The sequence below is a fragment of the Thamnophis sirtalis genome, unplaced genomic scaffold (assembly GCF_051295495.1).
Source record: "Thamnophis sirtalis isolate CommonGarterSnake01/CBP01778 unplaced genomic scaffold, rThaSir2_p1.2 scaffold_8, whole genome shotgun sequence".
Lineage (NCBI taxonomy): Eukaryota > Metazoa > Chordata > Lepidosauria > Squamata > Natricidae > Thamnophis > Thamnophis sirtalis.
Window position 1 is genome coordinate 15,467,679 of NW_028261388.1, and position 24,898 is coordinate 15,492,576.

Here is a 24,898-nt window from a genome sequence, read left to right on the forward strand (position 1 = left end):
CGTGGAAAAGAAGCTCGGGAGGGGTGGGTGGGTGGGGGACAAAAGTTCGGCGCCGTTCAATTTTAGCGCGGCCGGGCGCGGGGAAAAAAAAAGAAGAGGTGGCGTCCGCGTCGGGCTCCCTAAACCCGACTGAGTTGGAATTAAAAGCTGCTTGTCGGGAGTCGGGGCGGGCGGGCGCGCGCTGGGCGGAGCAGGCTCGGGCGGGCGTCTTTCCGAACTTTTGTTTGGAAGGGGTTGGTGCGCGAAAGAGGCGGATTTTTATGCCCCTGGCTCCGCGTTCGGCGGTGCGAGAGCGCGGGAGGTCCCAAGTGCCCCCCTCCCGCGTGTCGGGCCCCCGGAGCCCCCCTCCCGCGTGTCGGGCCCCCGGAGCCCCCCTCCCGCGGGAGACGGGCGAGGGAGCGAACGACCCCGGCGCCTGGGCATGCGGGGCGGCCAGCCCGGCGCTGTTGCTTAAGCCGAGCGAGCGAGAGACACCGCCGGAGAGGGAGACAAGACGGCCATGGACGTCGGCGGGCAGCCCCAACAGGCGCCGTCGGCGGCGCAGCCCCAGCCGTCGCAGGGGCAGCCTACGGGGCAAGCCTCGCCGCCGGCGCCTCAGCCCGGCGGGGGAGCCGTATCGGGGCCTCCCCCGGCCGGCCATCAAGTCGTCCACGTCCGGGGCGATTCGGAGACGGACTTGGAGGCCCTCTTCAACGCCGTCATGAACCCCAAGGGCGCCAACGTCCCCCACACGCTCCCGATGCGGCTCCGCAAACTGCCGGACTCCTTCTTCAAGCCTCCGGAGCCCAAGGCCCACTCCCGCCAGGTGAGGGGGAGAAGCGGGTGGGAGGGAGGGAGGGTTGGGGTGGGGGTCTCCGGGAACTCTCTCTCACACATACACATACATAAACTTACCACACGCAGATACACATACACACACACACACAAACACACACCTCCCCCCCTCCCCGCCAATAGTGGCTTTGGAAAACTTTCCCGGGGAAAGGCGAGAGAGGGAGCGCGTCTGCCTTCCTCCCCCCTCCCCCTCCTACCACCGCCTTCTCCAGATTGTGCAGGCTGGGAATTGTAGTCCGGAGACATCTTGGAGAAGAGGCCGAGCCTCTGGAGCGAAGGGGCTTTTTAAGACGGAGGAGGTCGCAAGTAGCAGCCAAGGCTCTTTTCCCCCTCCAAGCGCCGCCGCCGCCGGAGGAGTTTGCCTGGCGGTGGGAGGAAGATGGGGATCGGGCAGAGAGGCCAGGCTTTTTCTGGAGGCTGTCCCGACTCTCGCCGTGGCAGTGCCCGAGGGGATTTTGAGCCCGGCACCCTCTTCTTTTAGCCCCGGGAGGAGAAAGGGTGGGAAACGGGAGGAAGCAGGCGCTGAGAGGATGTCCTTTTCAGCTGCTGGAGTGGGGGGAAAGCGGGATCTAAATCTGTTTTTAGCTGCAGGAGGAAAAAAGTGGGATTTAAATCTGTTTTGAGCTTCAGAAGAAAAAAAGCGGGATCTAAATCCGTTTCCAGCTGCAGGAGAAAAAAAGTGAGATCTAAATCTGTTTTCAGTGCAGGAGAAAAAAGCAGCATCTAAATCTAAACCAGCAAAGGAACATTTCTGTAGCAAATATGACAGATGAATGAAGCAGCCCTTTCCAGTCTGAATGGGACAACTCCTGGAACAATATTGTTACAACACTCCAGCCAACAAGGTCTTTGTGTTGACTGGTGCACTCTTGCCCTGCTGGCTGTGCCTGATGGGGATTGTATTCCAACCCAGCCCGAGAGGGACCAGGTTGAGGAAGGCTGGAGAAATACTTAAATACAGTTTTTTGGAGGTTCATTTTATTCAGACATTTGCAGTTACTGGAACACTAATGAGATAAATCTGGGATTAGGGCATCAGACTTTATTTTTATTTATTGATTATGATGCTGGTTAATATCATCCCAGACTGGGATAGCAGCTTTTTGTGGGGAGGGCTATTTTATCTCACAAATCTTTTGGGGACCAGATGATGGACATAAAAACAGTGGGTAGGAATAGTGATAAAAATGGATAGCCCCACTCATTATTTTCCTGAAATTCTGTCTCCCCCCCCCCTTTAGTCTGAAGTTCCCCTATGTTTTTTTCCAAGCAGCAGGCTGCAAGGGGATACTTATATCAAGGGTCTGAAATTTTGCAGATGGGTTTTAAAAGTAGGTCAAGGATTTTGTGAAATCAGCCTGAAGGCTGCAGGTTTCTCATCCCAGACTAGCGTGTATTTGATATTTGCAAAGTTGCTTTGGTTTAAAAAAATAACTAGGACTCCTCATCCAATCTAAATATAAATAGAGAGAGAGAGGTGGAAATTCAGAGAAACCCCCCAAAAATACATGCCAGAAGGAGGTCCAAATATGGATGAACCACCTCATCCAAGTTCTGACAGACTTGGTGGGAGGGAACAATTTCTCCCCTTTCTTACAGTATTTTAGTTTCCCCCCTCCCCCTTTCTAAATGTTTTGCATGTTATTGAAAACAAAAGTACAATTTATATATGTAAACTCCCAGAGTGGCATACTCTGCCTATGTGGAGGGGGTTTTTTTTGTGAGTGTAAACTTAGATTTATGTAGGTCTTCAACAGAATTGGAGTGTTATCACTGTGGCCCTTCTTCTAACCCTAACCCATAATAGGATCATGACCACATCAGCTCATGAGCCCGCTGTCTTAATATACAAATTGGATGCTAGTGGGGTAGGGGGAATTTTAAGTACCTGGGTACTAAACCCATCTTAATTTTCTATTCCTTCAGAGATGAGATTCAAATTGGCTACTTAGCTGACAACCTCTCAAAAATTGTGATCTTAATTCTCATTCAGTAAAAACTAATGTGATTCTGCTTGCCTCCTTTCTTGCAGTCCTGTGGCTGAAATGGGCCATCACATGCCATATCATATTGTACCCTGTGCATTATATGAGTAAAACGTGCATATGGTAGTTGGTATTGCTAATGATGTAATGGCTAAATAAATATGCCTTTGTAGCAAAGTGAAGTTTGGATTTCTTACGATGATAGCATGCATGTATGTATATATTTATGCCAATATAACTGTGTGCAAAAATAGGTAAAACTGATTTTTCTTGGAAGAAAACTCTTTATCAAGTCAGAGGGCATGGCCTCTATGCAGCTTGATACTGCATCTTTATAATTATAAAATAATAAATTATATTAATATATCATATGATATTATTTTATAATAATATATTTTAATAACTTAAATCTGTATAGATTTCCTATACAGTAATTGCACTGAGTTGGAGATTTCCCTTTAAAAGGAAAAAAAAGTGTAGAAAGCACTTTCTGTTTTCCATTTCTTTATACCCCAGAGTATTCTTTTGTTTCCCAATTTCACAGAGAGGACAATTGTTTTATGTCATCAAATGTTAAAATCATTATTCAGCATATTTTAAAGTAGTGGAAGTGATGGCTGTTGTTTCCATCTTATCCTGACTTTAGCTCTGTGAAGTTGATTAGGATGTGCAGGAACAAGTGGATTCATGAATGGAAATGGGAAAATTTCACTCTTTTCTTGAACGTATCTCTCTGGGAAGCAGACTCTTCCTTCATTTGCATCTTCTCTGTGGTACTGGTAAATTTTGTAGAGTGCCATTTTGGCAGTCTTAATATTTGAAATAGGAAGAAACCAGTCCCAGAAATATGAGTTTTAAAAAAAGCTTTTCTTGCTGTGATAAAATTCTGACCATCATTACATTTCTTATCCAAATTTTCCTCATCAAAGGATAAAAGAGGTACTGCTCTTTCTTCATCTTAGGAGGAATAATTGTTGCATTGGGGGGGGGGGGGTTATGCCCTTTTCATGTCTTAAAGGTAAGATTCACCAAACCTTCCCTAATTCCACGTACAGATTTATCCAATTCATGTTATCTCTATTTCTTTCAGAACTCATCTTTAGGAAAAGCTACTTCTTTCTTTGCCTGTTTTTTATATTTTGGTTGTTGCTTCAGTTTTCTTCATTTACATATTTGTTATAAAAAAGTGGGTTTTTTTGCTCTTGCTTCATTTTTTCTCCTGAAAAGTGCCTTGAATTAACTTGTTCATGCCCCTTCTTTCATAGTTTGTTTTCCTTAGCTCTCTCTGTGTGTGGGCTAATAGGAGTGGTTGTAATAGTAACCATAATATATTTTACACCCTTTGCGGACTCTATTCTGACAGTGGGGAGTATACTTTGGCCCTTCCGTCTTTCTCAGCTGCTTGTGATAATCCCTGTTCTTTTTCTATCTTTAAGGAGGCTAATGACAGGGTGGGAGGTGGAGAAGAAGTGAACATGTTGAATTAAGTGATGTGTTTACCAAAGGTCACCTACATTCATCTTGTTTCAAATTTGTTAAACCTGGAACAGGACTTTGAAATAGAGGACATCTATGACGAGCTCCCATTCTTGCCCCAGCTCCAGACCAACTATTAATTTGAAAGCATGAAAATGCAAGCAGATAAATAGGTACCACTTTGGTGGTAAGGTAACAGCCTTCCGTGTTTCACCAAACGCTCTGCACTGCAGCATGATGTCATGCTGGCCATATGACTATGGAAACATCTTCAGACATTGGCTGGCTCCCTCAGCTAAGAAACGAGATAAGCACTGTCCTCTAGAGTCAAACGCAGCTGGATAGAGGACACCTTTACCTTTAAAAAAAAATGCTATTCTACTCTTCAAATTTGCTGCAATGGCAGTCTTCACTGTCTTTTGACAAGGTTCTTGGTGTCTCTTAATAAAGAGATGCTTAAAATCTATAAAGTTAGATTTGGAATGATATTGAAGACCCAAGAACTTTGATAGCATCATTCATCTCAGTTGAAGTTACAGCAGGTTGGGTGGGCAAGAGTCCCCCCCCCCAACTCCAGGTGATTTATTTATATCCCTCCTTTATTATTATTACAAATAACTCAAGATGTTGAACATATATAACACACTTTTGTCCTGTTTTTAACCACCACAGCAACCCTGTGAGGTGAGTTGTGTCAAGAGAAAGTGACTGGCCCAAGATCACCCAGCTGGTTTCATGACTAAGGTGGGATTAAAACTCACAGTGTCCTATTTTCTAGCCTGACTAAGGGTCCCCAACCTCTAGGCTTCAGCCCACTACCCGGCTGCAACCCATTCAGTACTGGGCCGCATGAACACAGGTGCGCGCAACTTAATTCATGAGAATGGCAGGCGTTGAGCTGTGTGCGCATGCGTGTGCATGCCAGCCTGATGCTCGCGTGAATCAAGCTGTGTGTGCGTGTGCCAATCAACACTGAGGCAGTCCAGTTCCCCACCTCCCCATCCGGACCGCCAAGTCACAAAGGCTGGGGACCGCTGCTCTACACCAAGCTGGCTGTCCAAATTTATTTATGTAGAGCTTCCTCCAGACCATCCCTTTTGCCTGATACTGGAATGCCACAACGAGAAAGGCAAACGATAAACTAAGATGCTTGATATGAAAGTAGATTTTCTTTATTTTCCTGTGGTCATCAAGTCATGAGTTCATGCTTGAGTTTATATGGATATAATATAGGCAAAATTGGGAAAAAATCAAGCTTATTTGAAAAGCTTTTACATTCCATTTATCTTTTAAAATGTATATTTAAGTTATATTCTGTAAAATCATTTAATTATTAGCTATTGTTTACATAGCAAAAAGGAGTGAGTGCTCTTCAGTAACTCTGTCAAATATATCTGTGACTAGTTATGTCTTTTTAAGAGTCTTTTGACGGCACAAGTATTTTAAAAAGAAAGATTTTATTTGTTTAGTTATTAGATTTATTGGCCTCCCATCTCATTTCAAAGTGACACTGGCTGGCTTACAGCCTTAAGATGCTCAAATCATACTTCAAAAAAAAAAAAAAGCTTTGGCTTAAGTGTTAATTCGCTTGTCAGTTACAAAATGGAAAAAACCTAGACTTTTAAGTCATGGAATTGTAAGTGGAGACTCTTGCTTGATCACCTTTGAACTTTAGCCTAATAAAAGCCTGACACATGCTTTCCATGTGGGCTGACTTCCTCAGTATCTGCTGTGACAACTATGAAAAAGAAGTTATTCCTTATATAGAAGCAAAAATACTCCCAACAAAAGTATTCTGCTTTTTCCCAAATAATTCACGTTTGAAATATGAGGGCCGTTCAGTTTGCCGAGAATATAGGAAGGGGAGCAAATTGTTTGGTTTGGGTGAGAAATTGCTTGAAATTAAAAGAAAGTAAACAGATAAAAATTGTCACTTGAATGGTATTAGTTTTGTATATATTACTGAATGGATAATTTAATTATGTGTTACACACCTTAACATTTTAAGAAATGTATGTGTGTAAAGTATTATGTTGCACAGGGGTGGCAACATTTTCAAGTGGCAGGCGCACTATTGCACAATTTCATTTAAATACAGTTTTCAAAATTGAGCACTCTGCTATGAAGGCAGAGCCAAATCCTATATAAGAACTCAGTTTAAAAAGTCAAATCCTTGAGCACCATCTAGTGGTTTTATAAATGCAGTAGTGCCTATAGGTGCTGTATTGTTGACCCCTTTTCCTAGGTGATCTAAGTGGGGAGGAACTTACAGTATTACCACACTAACACTGGTCGAAGGTTATCTGCTGAAATGCAGACTGGTTTCTGGATTAATTAAATCTGGTAGAAGTCATTAAAGTTTGGTTTGATTAGAGCAGGAATCTCTACATCTCTGCAGTCAAGCTTTCTAATCTGTACACACATCAATTGTAAAGACGTTCAGTTGTGCAGGTAGTCCTTGACTTAACCATTTGTTTAGCCACTGGTTTGAAGTTACAACGGCATTGAAAAAAGTGACTTATGACCATTTTTCACACTTGCAACTATTGCAGCTTCCCCATGATCACGAGATCAAAATTTGAACGCTTGGCAACTGGCATGTATTTATGATGGTTGCAGTGCCCCCGGGTCATGTGATCACCTTTTGCGATCTTCTGACAAGCAAAGTCAATGAGTTAGTTACTGTGTTAGTTACTTAACAACTGCAATGATTCACTTATCAACTATGGCAAAAAAAAAATGGGGCAAAGCTCACTTAATGTCTTGCTTAGTAATGGAAATTTTGGGCTCAATTGTGGTTGTAAATTGAGGATTACCTGTATATCAACTTTAGGCTTATATCCAAATTCAATTCCCTCTTAAAGCTTGTTTGGTTTTGAAATGATCTTTGAGAACTCCTTGGTTGGCCAATTCACTTTTGAAGAGGTTTCTACAAAGTCAACTATGTTTTGAATAAATAGATGTACTGTATTTATAAATTTGAATAACACCAAGAAGAGATAATTTCTTGTCTGTAAAGTCAGTCAATAATGGATTAGTAGCAGTGAATGTGTTGCTTAGCATTTAAGATTTCCTCAATTCATCATACAATAGCAAGTTATTTCCATGGTGGAGGTATACTTCTGTGGATTACGATATAAATACTGACAAGCTAGTAAACATGTGTTCTATTTGAATGATTTAACATGACTTGCTGGGAGCAGCTGTCATCCTTAACAATTCCAGTGCAATTTTTTCCGTAAGTATGCATATTGTTAATGCGGTTTAAGAGGCAGTTTCATCTTCTTTATCTTAGTGCCTAAGTATAAAAACAAATACGTTGTAATACATTTGTCTAATATGTATTATTCCAATGTTTTAGACTAATACTTTTCTCAGACAACTCTGTTGCTGTCAAATGATGATGGGAGTTTTAATCTAATAAAACATAAATGCTAGACTTATGATCTGATAATTCTTTTGGAAGGAAAAAAAAGAGATAAAGTTAGCTAATTTTCCCTAACTCTTCTTTGGAACAAATATACATGTTTTGTTTTTTTTAAAAAAAGGACATTTTTTTTAAATTTTGTACTCAGTCCCAGAATTCCTTAGGTAAAGGTAAGGGTTCCTTCCCCTCGCACATATGTGCTAATCGTTCTTGACTCTAGGGGGGAGTGCTCATCTCCGTTTCATGTGGCCGGCATGACTAAACGCCGAAGGCGTACAGAACGCTGTTACCTTCCCACCAAAATGGTCCTTATTTTTTATACTTGCATTTTTTACGTGCTTTCGAATTGCTAAGTTGGCAGAAGCTGGGACAAGTAACGGGAGCTCACTCTGTTTACGCGGCACTAGAGATTTGGACCGCCGAACTGCCGACCTTTCTGATCGACAAGCTCAGCGTCTTAGCCACTGAGCCACCGGGTCCCTTAGAATTCCTTAGGTCATTATTAATTTTAATAGTTACAGGTTTTTTTTTTAATTTTAAGGAAAAATTGAGCCCTGTTGCTGACAGTAAGAATAGTGTACAGTTTACAAATGTGGCTTAGTATCATTTGAGCTAATATATAGGAACATAATATTTATGTTAATTTAATGGTTTGAATGTGTTTGCTTCCTTGGCTGAAGAGTTCTTGATCCTGCGAAAGCCCCCTCCCTCCCCCCCCCCCTTGTCTGGAGAAAGTTGACTCTGTTCTCACCAATTTCCTCTGCAGCCCTCCAAAATCAGCTTAGGGGGACTGGGAGTCTCTCCAGAACAGTATGGAATGTGGCACAGAGAAAAGGGTAATTGATGAAAATTGCTTCCCTATCTCTTCTGCTAGCTGAGTTCTCCATTGATTCAAAGAGTTGTCTGCAAACAGAAGGATTCCTTCTGTTCCTGGAAGGGATTTTTGGTTATAGTTCACAGCTGTGACTTAATCCCTCCCTCCCGAGATTTAAGGGAGGTGAGGGTCCTTCCAAGACCTTTTGTGCAGATGCGAAAAAGGTTTTCCTAAACAGTCTTCAGGACATCTGTTGAAAAGTGGCAGAGGAATGGAGGTGCTTCATTAGATATTTTTTAGAGCTATTTGTTTTATTTATGTTAGGTTAGAGGCATTTTTTTTCCAGGAGAGTATCTGATATGCAGATGGCTACTGTGAAGATTTCTTTAACACATTTTCTATGTCATAAGTGTTCATAACCCATAGAAAATGGCACGCTATCCTAGACAAAAAAAAATATATTCCTCTGTCGGACTTTTATCATATGTTGATAAAAGCCTATGCCCTAATATATTTATTCATCGCCGTAACTAACGTTCTGTTGTTGTTCCTGCTCCTCTTCCTGTCTCTTTCATTAACAGTGTACAGGGGAAAAGCTTTTGTGATGTGAAAAAGTTGTGTGGATTATTTTCCAAATAGTTTTTTTTTAAAGACAACTTTTGTCATTTTAATTCAAAATGCATAGTAAAAGGAGGAAAGTCTGAAGAACAGAATGATTCGCTCTGCCCTGCTTTAAATCATGCTTTGCTTTCTTTTCCTCCCCCTTTTAAATCTTTTGTCATCTGGAATACATTTTAGGAAAAACCAGACATGTATTACTGTTTGCAATGTGGACCTCGCTTGTCCTATTCTGTAATACTATTTAAATAGCTTTCACAGCTGTCTCTGAAGTCCTTGATAAAGATGTGGGACAAAGAAGGGAAAGCAGTGGGAAAGGAAAGAAAAAAAGAGATGGACTCAGGTATTCTGAGTAAAAAAATGAGTGCTTCAACATTCTAAAAAGCAGTTATAACTATGTGGGTCCATGGGGAGAAACCCAAAATCTAAAGCTGCATGATCCCTTTATTAAGAGCAACCAGATTTTATTTCTGTTCCCTTCTTGTGCCTGACAGAATGCAGAAATAAAGAAACATTAGTGTTTTTTATCCACAAGTCCGGGGAATAATTTGGCTTGTCTCAAAAATATACAGTATAAATTTTCAGAATCCATTTTTCTAGTCTATTCAAAGCATCCTCCCAGGTTCCATAAGCAGCAACCAAATCAACACAAAACACATAAAAGTTCTATATAACTCAATAGTATTGTTTTTGTAAAGCATTATACAATTATTATACAATTATTTCCATTCTGCTCTATTGGTTACTTTGTCTTGCACATATTTCATGATTAGTGTGCAGTGCTGGGATGAGTATTCATTGGTCTTTAAAATATTAAGTCTAGACATTCATTGGACTTTAAGTATAAGTCTAGTTGCAAAATATTTCAATTTAGAGAGGAGTGGTTCTTTAGCATGTTGTTAATGTATTGGGTATCTATAGATTAAAGAACTGTTTAACTCTGTTTAACAGGCCAGCACGGATGCAGGAACGGCGGGCGCCCTCACTCCTCAACATGTTCGCGCTCACTCTTCTCCAGCTCTGTTGGGAACAGTTTCTCCAGGTGCACTTACTCCATCTGGCGTAGTTCCTGGAGGTGCACCCTCTCAGCATCTCCGTCAATCATCTTTTGAAATCCCCGACGATGTGCCCCTACCACCAGGTTGGGAGATGGCAAAGACACCTTCTGGCCAGAGATATTTTCTGAAGTAAGTAAAAGTAGGAAAGATGGGGAGAGGAAAACGATGGTGCTGGCAGTTTTTGGAACAGCATTTGATTTAATTCTTATTTTTTGCTAAATCTATTCATCCAAGACATAGAAAATTACACTATCTGAAAAATTTGGGCTGAAGTAACATGCTTAAATGAGTTATATTTAAAAGCCTAGATCAGGGTGTCAAACTCAAGGCCAGCCCATGGGGGGGCTTAGATCTGGCTCATGGGGCCGCCCTGGAAACAGTGAAGGACTGGCCCGTGGTGCCTCTGCCGTTGAAAATGGAGCTTGGGAAGGCCACAGGCAGCCCTTCCAAGCTCTGTTTTCGCTGGCAGAGTGTTGCAGGAGGCTGTCACAGGCGAAAACATAGCTCTGGAGCCTGTTTTCTCTGGCAGAGTGCTTGGGCCACCACAGGTGCCCCCACATGAGTGAGGTTGAGCTGTTTGCACCCACCCCAGCCCCCCGAGGTCAAACACAGCCCTGATGCGGCCCTCAATTAAATCAAGTTTGACACCCCTGGCCTAGAAAGTTTGTCGTCTGGGTTTTTGAAGGAACCATCTTTCTGTTCAACTTTTGGTTTGCTTGTGTGGTCCCTGAGAGAAATGCCACCATTAATATAGTTTTATTTATAAGCTTAAGTACGAATGAAAAGATTGAAACGCATCTTAGAGAGTATGAATTGGTTGTGGTGCGTATATATGAAAATAGGAATCTATAGGTAGGAATCCATTGTCATTAGATTATACTTGCATGTTATCCTGATGGTAAATCGTGAATGAAAGAATCAGAAGTGAGTTTGGAACTTTCTGAGTGAATGTGATCCAGGAGAGAGAAAAATACTCTGCAAGGTGACAGACTATCTTGCAAAAACATATTGGACTTTTTGAAGTGATTCCTGAGAAAATTGACAGATATCTATGATGGATGAGCTCCAGAATTAGATATTTCTCTCTCTTGAATGATGTGAGGCCAGAGAAATTACTGTGGCATAAGTGGGGGTGAATATATTATTGGCAGAGGTGATGATGCGTCTTGATTGAATAATAGTGTGCTCCTTCAAAAGACAGCCATTTCTTGACCTCCGTCTGGATATACCAGCCACTCTCCAAAATTAGCATACCTTATTAAGGTGATTGAGAAGGATCCTAGATGAGATGGATTTTCCTGTCTAGCCTTTCCAAGTTGGGCTTGGGATGGAAACAACATTGTCATTATGGCAGAAGGTGGAGAAGTGGTAGCTTTTTACTCCTTGTCTTAGTCAACCTCAGTGTTTTTCATCATTGTGTCCCTTTGTATTATCTGCAGAGGGTGGGGATTAGAGACATTGTTCTGGGCAAGAGCCTTGCCAGAGATTGGCAGGGTTGCACCTGGAGAATTATATTTTCGGTGGCAGCTTTCCATTTGAGGATAGTATGCTCTCTGGGATCATACAGCTCTCCTCATTATTTTGAGCAGGGTGGAGTTTGGTGTGAAAGTGATGAAGCTATCCCTTTCTGTTGGGAAAATTGGACCATAATTTGCAGAAAATTCTGAATTGCTTCAATGATTTTTTAGATTTTTTTGTATATTGTAAGCTATCTAGTTAAGGGACGCGGTAGCTCAGTGACTAAGACCCTGAGCTTGTCGATCAGAACGGTCTGCAGTTCGGCGGTTCAAATCCTTAGCGCTGCATAACGGAGTGAGCTCCCATTACTTGTCTCAGCTTCTGCCAACCTAGCAGCTCAAAAGCATGTAAAAATGCAAGTAGAAAAAATAGACCACCTTTGGTGGGAAGGTAACAGCATTCCATGCACCTTCGGCATTTAGTCATGCTGGCCACATGACCACGGAGATTTCCTCGGAAAGCGCTGGCTCTTCGGCTTTGAAACGGAGATGAGCACCGCCCCCTAGAGTACGGAATGATTAGCACGTATGTGCGAGGGGAACCTTTACCTTTACCTCATCTCTTTCACTTTCCAGTTCAGAGACAGTGACTGAGCCAGGATCTTCCATAGTGAACTTCCTAGCTGACTGGTGACTTGAGACTTGTTCTCCCTACTCCTCATTCAATTCTATCCAATGCATTCTTTGTAGGTTTGTATTGGTTTGGTTCCCTAGGCCCAACACTTCACTTAAAAAAAAAACCTGGTCTCTTGTAAATACATTTAAAAGAGAAAAGTATTGCATTCTTATACTGAACTTTTGAGAACATTTTCTGCTGGTTTAAACTGGATCAACTTCTAATATGCTAGTTACAAATCAACTCTTCAGCCTGAACTACAAACAATTTTGGGCTGTAAGAAAGTTTAGTGGAAATAAACAATACAGGCCTGTTCAATTTATTGTACTTGGTGATAGTTCACACAGTTGAACAGGACATGCTTTACTTCCAGAAGAATCAGGGCATTGGCACCTCCAGTTAATAAGATTAGGTAATAGGTAATGGAAAATAGCTTTACTTAAATCCTGGGTAAAGAATAAAGGAGCAGATAAAGATGCTTTATAATACACCAGCCATTATATAGTTAAATAACAGGTCGAACCCAAACAATACGGCAACCATTAAAAATCCATGGTTCTAAACCCGCGTTGTCATGGCATCGTCATGTGATGTATTGGGACTTTTTCCCCCTTCGCTAAAGCGGGCCGTAGTGGGCCAGCACATGATGCAGCTGGCCCGCAGGCTGCAAATTTGACACTTGTGGATATGAAGGCCAGCTTAGGCAAAATTGGGAAATAAATTTCTGAGTGAATTATAAACAATTGTGAACAAAATAAAAAGAAATTCTGAAAGTCTTTTCTTTAGGTGGAGACTTCTACCTTTGAGAGCAGTTGAGTCTTAGGAGTTTGCCATATATATTACCTATGCTTTATCCATCTTTCTCAGATACAGTTATGTTGGCGAATTCCTGGAATCTTATCACAAAAAGTTTAAAATTTCTGAATTATCTAGACTACACACTGTTTTGTCTAAAAATATATTCTTGGGAAGATCCAGGAAGGGAATGGAATACCAATCATAATATTGGTAGTAATATCATATTGTTCAGTGCTTACAAACATATATGACTCCTAATCCAAAAGCTACCGTCTTTATCGGACTATAAGATGCACTTCCCTTGACCCCCCCAAAAGTGGGTGGAAATATCTCTGCGTCTTATAGACCAAATATGGTCCTGTTCTTGACCTCCCGAACCCTCTCTGCATCCCGTTTTCGACCTCCCTGGTGACAAAAGCACTCTGCAGACCAAAAATGGGATGCACAGAGAGTTCGGGAGGCCAAAAAGAGGCCCATTTTTGGCAAAAACGGGACATACAGGAGGATGGAAGGCTGAATCAACTTTGAGCCCGGTGGGATTTTAGCTGCCAAATTGCAAGTAGCTGACAGTCAGCAGAAGTAGCCTGCAGTATTGTACCCTAACCACTGCACCACCGAGGCACTATGCACCCCAATAAGAATTTTTCTTGTGGATCAGATTTTTATAATATGAAATTAAATATCTGTCATTTCTCCTTCTATGTAGGGCTGTAATATGCATAGAATTATTCCAAACATTTTACTAATATATGAAATTAAGGGTTTTGTAATAGTTTTCACTTTATGATAATTGTCCTTTTTGTGATAATGATCTCTTCCAGTCTGTTGAGGGCAGATTGGGTCATTTTCCCATTTTCCTTAACTAATTTGATTAGAACCTTTACTGAAATCCCTTTTTCTGGGATTTGCCATATTTCTATAGATTCAATCAATTAATGTTAATTTTAGTGAATATTAATTTTAATTCAATTTTAGTGTTACTATTTACTGTTTTAAATGTTTTACGTTTTAATTGATTATAGGTGAGAGAGATTTGTGTAGCTTTCCAACTTGGGTTTGACGAAAGTGCTTACCTACCTTCATTTTCCAGTACTAGAAATTCTTATAAATACATAATGTTTTTTTTTAGATATCTTGGATGCTGACACTACAGAATTTTAGTGTACTCTTTCCATCCTCCTTTGATATTTTTTTGAATCAGTTACTATGTGTCCCTTGTGATCTTTAATATTTTCTGAGTTTGAACATCTTTTGGCAGATATCCTTTATTTCTTGTCTGTTTCTATTTTCAGATGTTGTAGTATAGCTCATTGTCTCTTCTACCAGCTGTCTGAAATAGCACATTTCAGAGAATTGTTTCCTGAGATCTTTGCCTTTTTCAGCTTTGATTTGTTTTTTCTTCTTGGACATTTATTTATTAATTTGTATCCCATATTTATTAGATTTATATCTTGAAATCCACTTTGATTTGTACTATTTCTTTGTCTCTGGCAGTCTCTTTTTACATTCATCAGAAGTTTCATCTGGACTAGAATGCAGTAGTATGTGCAGTATCCATGTAATATCATTGCTACACAGGGTGGATAAAAATCAATGCTTTTTTTTAAAATCAGATTTTTAAAAATTTAAATCGGACTTTTTATTTAAATTGGATTTTTTAATCAAATTTATTTTAATAAAATGCTTTTGGAGTAAAAATCTATTTAAAGATAGTTTTCTATTTAAAGTACATTAATATTTTAGTTTATTCTGCATGAAATGGAGCTTAGTTATATTACATAAGGCTGTATATTCTGCAATATTGGAACTATCGGTGAGTTAACAACAGGTCAGATTAGGAGCCGCTGCCAGATAGAGATGACAGTTGCTCTTTAAAAATTGTCATTTAAATCTGTAAAATAATTTAAATCTATAAAAATGGGGACTCTTCAGTGTATCTTTTGCATGCAGTTTGTTCCAGGATCAATGCCTGGCATTTCTTGATAAGGCAAACTTCCACCTAAATCCTTCTAAAGCAGTGGTTCCCAAACTTTTTCAGTCCACCGCTCCCTTGATGCTATAAACTAATCCTCAGTGCCCCACATCCAGTGGTGGAATGCAAATTTTTTTTACTACTCGTTCTGTGGGCATGGCTTTGTGGGCGTGGCTGGGGGGGTCATGTGACTGGGCGGTTTGCACGATGGAAGGAAGATAATAACAGTAAAATTCAAAACTGTAACAATTAATTGCACATTTATTCAAAATCCAATTTTAAAACCTTTTTAGTTAATGTTAATTCAACAAAATTGTTGAACATGATCCAGTGATACCAGGTTTTCAAGTCTGATAGTCATTTGTCGAAAACCTTAGTGACTAGTAACTTAGTAAACTCAGTGAAATTTAGTAACTACTTCGCTGTTCAGTAAATTCTTAATGTGAGAAGAGATACCAGAAAAAAATGTCTTTTCAAAGGAAGTGGCAATCAGCTATTTCCCAAACTGTAGGCAGAACTCCAGGATTTGGTACCTGGACGATCCCCGTTTTTAAAAACCTGGTTACAGGCAGAGGAAGAGCTCAAGACTCTGATCTTCTCTTTGTCTGCACAAAGACAAAGGGGGAACTTGTGGTACCCAAAACTAGAACCTCTGATTTCTAGATTTAAACCTTAAATATTGAAATGGCCCATTTCTTCCCGACTTCCAATGAAACCATTCCATTTACTGTCATGCAAATCCCCCTTGCGGGTACGACAGATTCCTTCCCCCCACGTATTTCCCACCCGCCTCCTCAACTTCCCTGCTGTATTTATGATTGGCAGGTCACTCTTCTCTCTGGGGCCAGGGAGCAGCCGAGCACCGGAGGCAGGAAGGGCAGCGGCAGAAAAATCTGGGCCAGAGGTTGGGGGAGGCGAGGCGGAGGGAGGGAAGACGTGGTTTTGGAGGAGAATAAAGCTCTGTCGCCATGCAGGAAGGCCTCTGCCATTGCATCACTAGGTCTTCCTGCAGCCCCCTTTGCATCCTCGCCTACCTTAAAACCTGCTCCGCCTCACCTTTGGCCTGCTCCGTGCTTAATGAAACCGGCGGAGCCTGGGCCAAAGCAGCCGGGGGGCGCTGCAGGCTTGACATGCGGTGGGCCGAGGTGGGTGGGTGGCTGGGAGAGAAACAAAGGCTCTAATGGCAGGATGGGCGGTGCCCTCCTTCCATGCTGCTGGCTGGCAAGGGCTGCTCAATCAGTGCAGGCCAGCAGAGAAAGAGAGGCAGCCCGTCCTCCGCCTCCTCTTGGAACCTGCCTGTCCGCTCTCCCACTTCCGGGCTGCAAAGCAGACGGGAGGCTGATATGCTCAGGCTTTGGTGCCTCAACTCGCCAAAGGAAGCTACGGCAACCCTGGATTGCTTTTTTCAATCTGGGTTTTTTAAAAATAAATAAATCAGGGAGGAGGGGCACAAAACGGAATAGCCAGGTAAAGCCCTTGCTTTGTGGGTAAGGATTTCAAGAGGAACCCCCAAGTGGGGAGAAGGAGCCTTGGGAAAGAAACGAATTGGCTTCTCTGCTTTGCTTTTAAACGCACCCATCGGTGTGTGTTTCTCCGTTTTCTTCCCTATCGCTGGTATGAGGCTCTTGCTGGAGGCTGGATGGCCTTTCTGGGGCTTGTTATTTACACACAACACAGTATATCCCCTTCTATGGTCCTGTCATTCCAAGTAGAGTCCTGCGCCCTGCAAGGGGGCCACCTCCAGCACTCTGCCATCTTCCTTGCCTCTTAGCACCCCCCTGCCGCCCCCTTGCCCCTTAGTGCCCCCCTAAGTCATCCCACCGGGGCGGGCTAATGGCGACCACCCCTAGCCCCACCAGGCTTTCTGTGAGTCTCCAGATACTTACTCAGGCAGTTGATGGTAGTATTTGTGCTTTTTTTTAAAAAAGTCTCTAGTTTTTTCCTTAGGATTCTCAGGAGTTCCAGGATGGCATAACCGCCAAGTTGAGGGCTGAGTCGATAACTGGGTAGTACCTGGTGACCAGGGCGTGGTCCAAAGAGCTTATCTGACTCAGCCCAATCAATGAGAGGACAAGGTCAACCCATCCTGGATACTCCTCCCCTCACTATGGAAAAGTGATACCACCTTAATTTCTTATGTTGGATTTTCCCCCTTACCAGAGGAAGCCCCCTTGTGGAGTACTGTGAAGCCATTACCATGGTGACTCTACTCTGCTGCACAGTAGAAGCCATTTTACGGCAGTACAGTAGAAGCCATCATAAGGCACAACATCTTAGCAGAACACCCCCTCCCCCAAGGAGTGTTACGGTATCTTACCCCCAGTATTTGTTTCCAGAGGGTAAGTCATCTGTGTACCAGGTTTGGTTGAAATTGCTCTGTGTATGTTCCAGAGTTATGCTGGAACATACACAGACACATACAGCCGTGTTTTTATACACACACACACACACACAGAATAAGAATAGTAGAATAGAATAGAATGATATAAGATAGATATAAAGGTTGACGTTAATGTTTTTAATTTTGATCTAATATCTATGTTTTATCAGCCACATATTAGACTTTTTGGGCAGGACAATTGCCTCCTTTTAAACAATATTAATTTTTTGCAGGAAGGAAGGAATGCAAGGTTTTTTAAACAGATTTTTTTTGGAAATTGTGGTCCTGCTGGTGAAATCAAAACACATTTTATTATGACTAGATTTTTTTTTTATTGCTACTGAAAAGATTGCTCTCCACCCTCAAGGGAGGTGAGTTTGGTTTTTACCCTTCCCTCTCTCTCTCAGTCTGTCCCTCTTTATTTATTTTTTCTTGATATCTACTTCAAAGGCTCATGTTTCAGCAAGAACAATAAAGAGAGGGAGCCTGGAAAGTACACACAAGTCTGGCAAACTCATCTGCATGATCATTTGTTCCCAAGCAGACATCCAAAGTCAATGATTGAAAGAGCTGCTAGCTATGAAGGATGTGTCTTGAAGGGAGGTGGAGCTGGGGGTGTAGAAACAAACCAGGTTGTTAGGAAGAAAAATAAAGACTCTACTTTTTTAAAAAAAATCTCTCCCTGCTGGGTCACATGCTATTATAAGCTGGGTTCCTCTGTCCCGTCCCCTCCCCCCCCCCGCCTTTGCTTGGGGGCTGCTGGGCTTTGAGAGAATGTGAAAACAACTGTAAAAGTTTTACTAAGGCTTAAAGAACAGCACTCATAAATCTGTATAAACTATAAGTGATTTCTGGCTTGCTTTGAAATAAGAGCTAGATATTTTAAACAAATGATTAGTTTTATAAGGTCTGGGGTTTTTTTTTTGAAAATGTTTATTAGTAGTACATGTGTATTGTACGAGATACCGAATTCTCATTTTGTAAATTATGTTTTTCCTTGTATAATTTTTAAAATTAATATTTTTTCATTAAATGACATCAAGTCTTTACAGCTTGAAGACATTAACTAAATCAGTAAATTCTGTTTTTGTCTTTCTACCACATCTCCCCCCCCCCCCAATTACCAATTGTGGTTCCCATTGACTGCATCAATTTGGATCTATACAGGATTTATTCTGCTATCATTTCACTACCATTGCTAAATAACAGCGATGCTTAAAATTTTGTGAACCCTTTTAAATTTTCAATATTTCTGCAAAAATGAAACCCTAAAAAAATAAACTCTTCTCCACACAAGTCCTAAAACACAAGACGGAGAACCCAATTTAACAGATGAATCAAAACAATGTTATTATACCTGTTCATTGATTTATTTCAAACCTACATATTTGTGTCTGGCAAACGTAGGGGAACCTCTATGATTATCAAGTTCATTTGAAGGGGAAAGTTCAGGTATTTTATTGAAAGGGATGGTAATCAGGTATAACCGGTCCTGCCTTATTTAAAGATCAGAATTCTGGGTAGTCACCATCAAAGTCTAATCTTCACAACATAGATATGTGGAAGTGTGTCATGGCTTGAACCAAGGGGATTTCTGAAAACCTCTGAATAAAATTCCATACTCACCATCAAGTTGGAAAAGATTACAAACTGTCCATAGTTGGGCAGATCACGTACAAGTGTGGCAATTCAACATCACTGTTGCCCTCTGGAGGAATGGTTAACCAATCAAGATTGCACCAAGAACAAGGTGTATAGCACTGTCTACAGTTTGGGAAAGATTAACAGAATAACAGAACTGGAAGGGACCTTGGAGGTCTTCTAGCCCCAACCCTCTACTTAAGCAGGCGATCCTGTACCATTTTAGACAAATGGTTGTCCAATCTCTTAAAAGCCTTCGGTGTTGGAAAACCCACTACTTCTGAAGGCAAGTTATTCCACTGGTTGATTGTTCTTACTGTCAGGAAGTTTCTCCTTAGTTCTCCTTAGCTTGGTTCTCCCTGTGTTCAGTTCCTATTCATTGCTTCTTATCTTGACAAGAAGTAACTGAACACAGGTGCTTTGCAGAATAGCTTGACTCCCTCTTCTTTGTGGCAGCCCCTCAAATATTGGAACATTGCTATCATGTCATCCCTGGTCATTCTTTTCACTAAACTAGACCTACCCAATTCCTGCAAACATTCCTCATATGTTTTAGCCTTCAATTCCCCAATCATTTTGTCGCTCCTTTCTGCACTCTTTCCAGAGTGTCAACATCTTTTTTTTATATTATAGTGACCAAAATTAGATACAGTATTCCAAGTATGGTTTTACCAAGGCATTATAAAGCGGTAGTATTACTTCTTGTGTTCTTGATTCTAGCCCTCTATAATACAGCCTAGAGTTGTGTTGGCTTTTTTTGGCAGCTGCAGCACATTGCTGGCTCATATTTAAATAATTGTCCACTAGGACTCCAAGATCCCTCTCACAGTTACTGCCAGAAGGCTATTGGAGGAATATTCAATTTTTTTAAAATAAAATGAGACAGACAGACACACACACACACACACACACACACACATATTGCTTGAATAAAAGGTGTAAATGTTTGGCGAAAGGTAACTACTGCACACCAGCATAAGAATTTATGCCACCTAGGAAATGTGGCAGTATCATGGTTTCGGCCTACATTGCTGTCTCTGGACTAGGATTATTATTAATGGAAGTGTGAATTCTGAATTGCATCAGCAAATTCTGCAGGAGATTGTCGTGGTATCTTCTGTGAACTGAAGCTCAAGAGAAAGTGGCTCATGCAGTAGGATAGTGTCCCCAAGAATGGTTGAAGGAGAAAGTTAATATTTTGGAATGACCAGGTCAAAGTCCTGACTAGAACCTGAAGCAGGCAGTGAGGAAGTCCATTAACATCCCTGAGTTGAAATTGTTTTGTAAGGAGAAATGGACTAAAATTTTTCCAAGCTAATAGGCAACAATTATTGGAATCGTTTAGTTTGTGATTATTGCTGTCCAAGAAGGATATAACTGTTACTGAAAGCAAAAGTTAATATATTTTTGCTAGACATAAATAGCTTTGGATCATTTTTTCTCAATAAATCAATGAACAAGTGTCATGTTTTCAATTCATTTGTTTCTTTATTTTTGTGCCTTTGAGTCAGTATTGAATACATATCCCTGCATTTGTTTATTTTATTTATTTAACAAATTTGCCACCCATCTCACAGTTCAGGTGACTAGTTATCTTGGCAAGATTTCAGGAGTGGTTTTACAGTGTCTACTTCCTAGGACTGAGAGAAGTAACTGGCCCAAGGTCACCTAGCTGGCTTCATATCTAAGGTTGGACTAGAACTCACAATCTCCCAGTTTCTAGTCTGATACCTTAAACATTATACCAAACTGGCTTTCTTATTTTAAATTAGGTTCTCTCTCTATAAATTTAGGACATGTGGAGAACAGGTCATATGTAAGTAACAAACATTGAAAATTCAAAAGGGCTCACCAAATTGTAAGCATCACAGTGATAATCTAACACAGTAGCAGGTCTGTGCATAGTTATGCTTCTCATTTCATTTTGCAAAATTGTGCAGATACAGCGCTGTTTCATGGTAGATCCCTTTATTTAGTTTAGTTTAGTTTATTGTCATTGAACCTCATACAACGAAATTAAATGCCAAATAAAACACAAACACACATCCTTCACATTCTATGCAATTGAATTGGAAACCCGATATTGCATTAATATTGCACAATACAGTAGAATTCAATATAGTTACTGCCCTGGGATAAAGCTGTTTTTCAGCCTATTTGTCCTTGTTTTTATTATCCGGTACCATCTGCCAGATGGTAATAGTTCAAAAAAAGGGTGCCCAGGGTGATATGGATCTTTAAGAATGTTTTGAACTTTCTTAAGGTAGTGGGAGCTATAAAGCTCTTCCAAAGAGAGGAGAGGGAAACCAATGATCCTCTGGATAATGACGTTAACCCTCTGGAGCACTGTCCTATCTGCCACTGTGCAATTGGCAAACCATAGATAGGTGCAATAAGTTAAAATACTCTCTATGGTGCAACAGTAGAAGGTCCCCCAGAGTTGAGTCCCACCATTTCATATCATCTGCAAATTTAGTAATATATATTACTAGCATAAGCGGGAATACAGTCATGCACATAAAGGGTATAGAGTAAGGGACTCAACATGCAACCTGTGGTATACCAGTGTTAAAATAATAATAATAATAATATGAGATTTTCATGCTCTATATCCTTGACTGTTAAAAATGATTCTTTGGCTATAGCAAGCAGATAAAAGTAGTACTTTGTATTAGTCCTGAATTTGGACTTGATCTGTTTTGTTCAATTTGAATTCCGGATGCAGTTTAGTTCATTAAATAAATCACAGCTTTATTCACTTTTGATCAGTCATCTGCAGCTACATTATAACTGGGGGGGGGGGGGGAATGTAGCAGTAATTCACTGCTTGTTCCTGTAAATTCTTTTCAAGGGTGTGCCAAAAATTCATGTATAAATGTTTGTGTATTTTTGTTCTATTTGGGAAGAGAGTTGGAAAGAAAACATTTGATGAAAGTAATGTTTCCTGGAATAGATTAGTGCAAAATAGGCCCCAATCTTGAGTTTTGATGAAGACTTTTTCATCAAAAAGATAACCAATGTTTGAAATACCTAGGCAGTTTTCTTTTTCTTTTCAATTCATTCATTTCAAAATAGAACCTACTTTATGACTGAACAGAAAAAAAACCACAACCTACATTTAAACAGAATGGAAAATTAAAAGAACCTGCTTGGAGACTTCCTCAATAGGATTTGTCTTAGCTGTTGTTGAACATTATCTAATAATACCTATAAATCCTGGACATAACACAGAATAAAACATTTTAATTTATTTCTCATTTGTTGAGGTTGTAGAAAATGTACAGAAATAAAGTCCATTACTGGTTCTGTGGGAAAAGAGAGACATTAATACATCTTTGAATGGTGCAATACCAGTAGATGATTTGGTACGTGTACTGTGTGAGACAGGTATCATTTCTATTGTCATTTGGAATTTAGTCTTACATTATCACTCCATCATGGTTTTGATCCAAGGTATGATTTTAAAGGGGAGGTGGTGGCTCAGTGGCTAAGACATTGAGCTTCTCGATCAGCGAGGTTGGGAGTTCAGCGGTTCAAATCCCTAGTGCCGCATAACTTGTCCTAGCTTCTGCCAACTAGCAATTTGAAAGAATGTAAAAATGCAAGTAAAAAAATAGGAACCACCTTTAGTGGGAAGGTAACAGCGTTCCATGTGCCTTCGGCATTTAGTCATGCCGGACACAAGACCACGGAGATGTCTTCAGAAAGCGCTGGCTCTTCAACTTTGAAACGGAGATGAGCACCGCCCCCTAGAGTCGGGAATGACTAACACATAAGTGCAAGGGGAACCTTTACCTTTATCTATAATTTTAAAAATACATGAATCAGCCTTATTTAAGACACGGAGATCCAGTTTAAGTCTGTTTGGTACCTGAGTAGGCGACTTCCTGTACAATCCGTGTTTCTTGTCTTGAAGTTAGCATAAAGAACAACTATGTAATTAAACACAGTAAACAACAGACAAATGGCAATTTGCTATTTCCCTTTTTATTTATTGCAAACAGCAATTGTCTCTATATTCAAAATCAATTTATGATGTCCATCCCTTGTCCTCCCTTTCATAGAAATTATACTGTGATTTTCTAAGTACAGCATTTAATTTTATCTAAGAAGCTGGATAAAGTTAATTTTAGAATTCCAATTCCACTTGAAACATTCTAAGGATGCAAATTATTATTTACTTCTGCAACTTCTGACATCTTTGTTCATGAGTAAGTACTGCCAGATACACAGCTTTTGTTTTTGAGAGCTATTTCCTGTTTTTCCATAGCACACTCGTTTTGCATATTTCTCTTATGCTGATGTGAGATAGTTGGCTATTGCACAGATGGGAGCTTTGTGAGAATTTTATATTTGGGATCATAGTATGACAGGAAGAGCAAGACATAAAGCTTGTTAGCAAAGTCTCTTCCTGTTATGACTGCTTACATAGCCTAACCTAATTTTAATTTCATGATTGAGGCTTGCAAATGAAGCTATAAGTTTGGGATCTCAAATGAGATTCATCAAATGATTATTGAACTTTTATTCCTTTTTGGAATACAGAGCATAGTGCATGTTAATTTGGGTCATTGACCTTTATTAGGAAATTAGTTTTTTAAAAAAATCTAGAGGTCTACACCAGGTGTACGATGACTTTGAACACAGACATATATACTACTTTCAAAATTCTTCCTGCTGGCCAGCTGTGGGTTGACACTGCAGTGAACTATGAAGTGCAGTTTTGGCTTCATCCTGCACGGTAAAAAGCAGGCTTTAATTATCAACAGATGATTTTTCAGAACTGTGTCTTCAAAAGAAGGTTTTTTCCCCCCTTTGGGTGAATTTATGTGTATTTTTTAAAGCAACCAAAATTGAATGATTTGATTTCATATTTTCATAAATTGAATTGCACATTCTTTAAATGCTTGCTTAATCCTATGTTATGATGAGGAAACGGTTACTTATTATGCCTGCTGTTCTTAGTTTTCTCTGCAGGAAACTGTTCTTCCAAAGAGTTTGTCAACAACTTCCTTTTTTCTTTTTCATCTGGTGTATAGCTTCCTAAATGAATATCTGATCTGTCTTCAGTTGATGTCTGGGTTCTCTTAAATAGGTTGAAGATGTCTGAAATGGTATAGGGCCGTGATGACGAACCTATGGCACATGTGCCCGAAGTAACGCGTGGAACCATGTCGCCTGGCATCCCTTCCTCTTCCAGGTTTATGACGCCCATGCGCACATGCCGATCAGCTGGCCTTTGTGCGTGCAGCAGTGCCAGAAACGGGAAGAGTTGGTCTTCCGCTTTCCAGCATGAGCATGTATGCCGGCCAGCTGATCAGCATTTGCGCATGTGTGCCAGAAACTGGAAAACTTGTTGGAAGTTCATTTTCTGGCCCATGCATGCCCCCCTGGGCAGCTCCTCTTCCTGGTCACAGCCAGATGAGTGCGAAGTGCGGTGCCGAGTGCAGTTCCGAAAAGGTTCACCATCACTGGTTTCCTGCCTAAGCAGGGGGTTGGACTAGAACAGTGGGTCTCAACCTCCTAATGCCGCGACCCTTTAATACAGTTCCTCATGTTGTGGTGACCCGCAACCATAAATTTATTTTCGGTTTTCCGTATTTTTTTGAAAATATGTGTTTTCCCATGGTCTTAGGTGACCCCTGTGAAAGGGTCGTTCGACCCCCAAAGGGGTCCCGACCCACAGGTTGAGAACCACTGGACTAGAAGAACCTCCAAGGTCCCTTTCAACTCTGTTATTCTATTCTATTTCTACTTCTATT

The 24,898-nt window shown here is 40.8% G+C and overlaps 1 protein-coding gene across 8 annotated transcripts in view; it reads left to right on the top strand.

Moving 5' to 3' along the window:
• Positions 1-207: 207 nt before the first annotated feature.
• YAP1 (Yes1 associated transcriptional regulator) overlaps positions 208-24,898 on the top strand; it is an 86,581-nt gene continuing 61,890 nt past the window's right edge. For 4 of the 8 annotated variants that reach the window (XM_087721135.1, XM_087721138.1, XM_087721140.1 and 1 more), the window contains exons 1-2: positions 209-805; positions 10,106-10,341. In XM_087721135.1, the coding sequence (XP_087577261.1) occupies positions 500-805; positions 10,106-10,341 (542 nt within the window). In that variant the 5' untranslated portion in view covers positions 209-499. Of the gene's footprint in view, positions 806-10,105; positions 10,342-24,898 lie in introns of all 8 variants that reach the window. The other 4 variants (XM_087721134.1, XM_087721136.1, XM_087721137.1 and 1 more) reach the window with 2 other exon arrangements.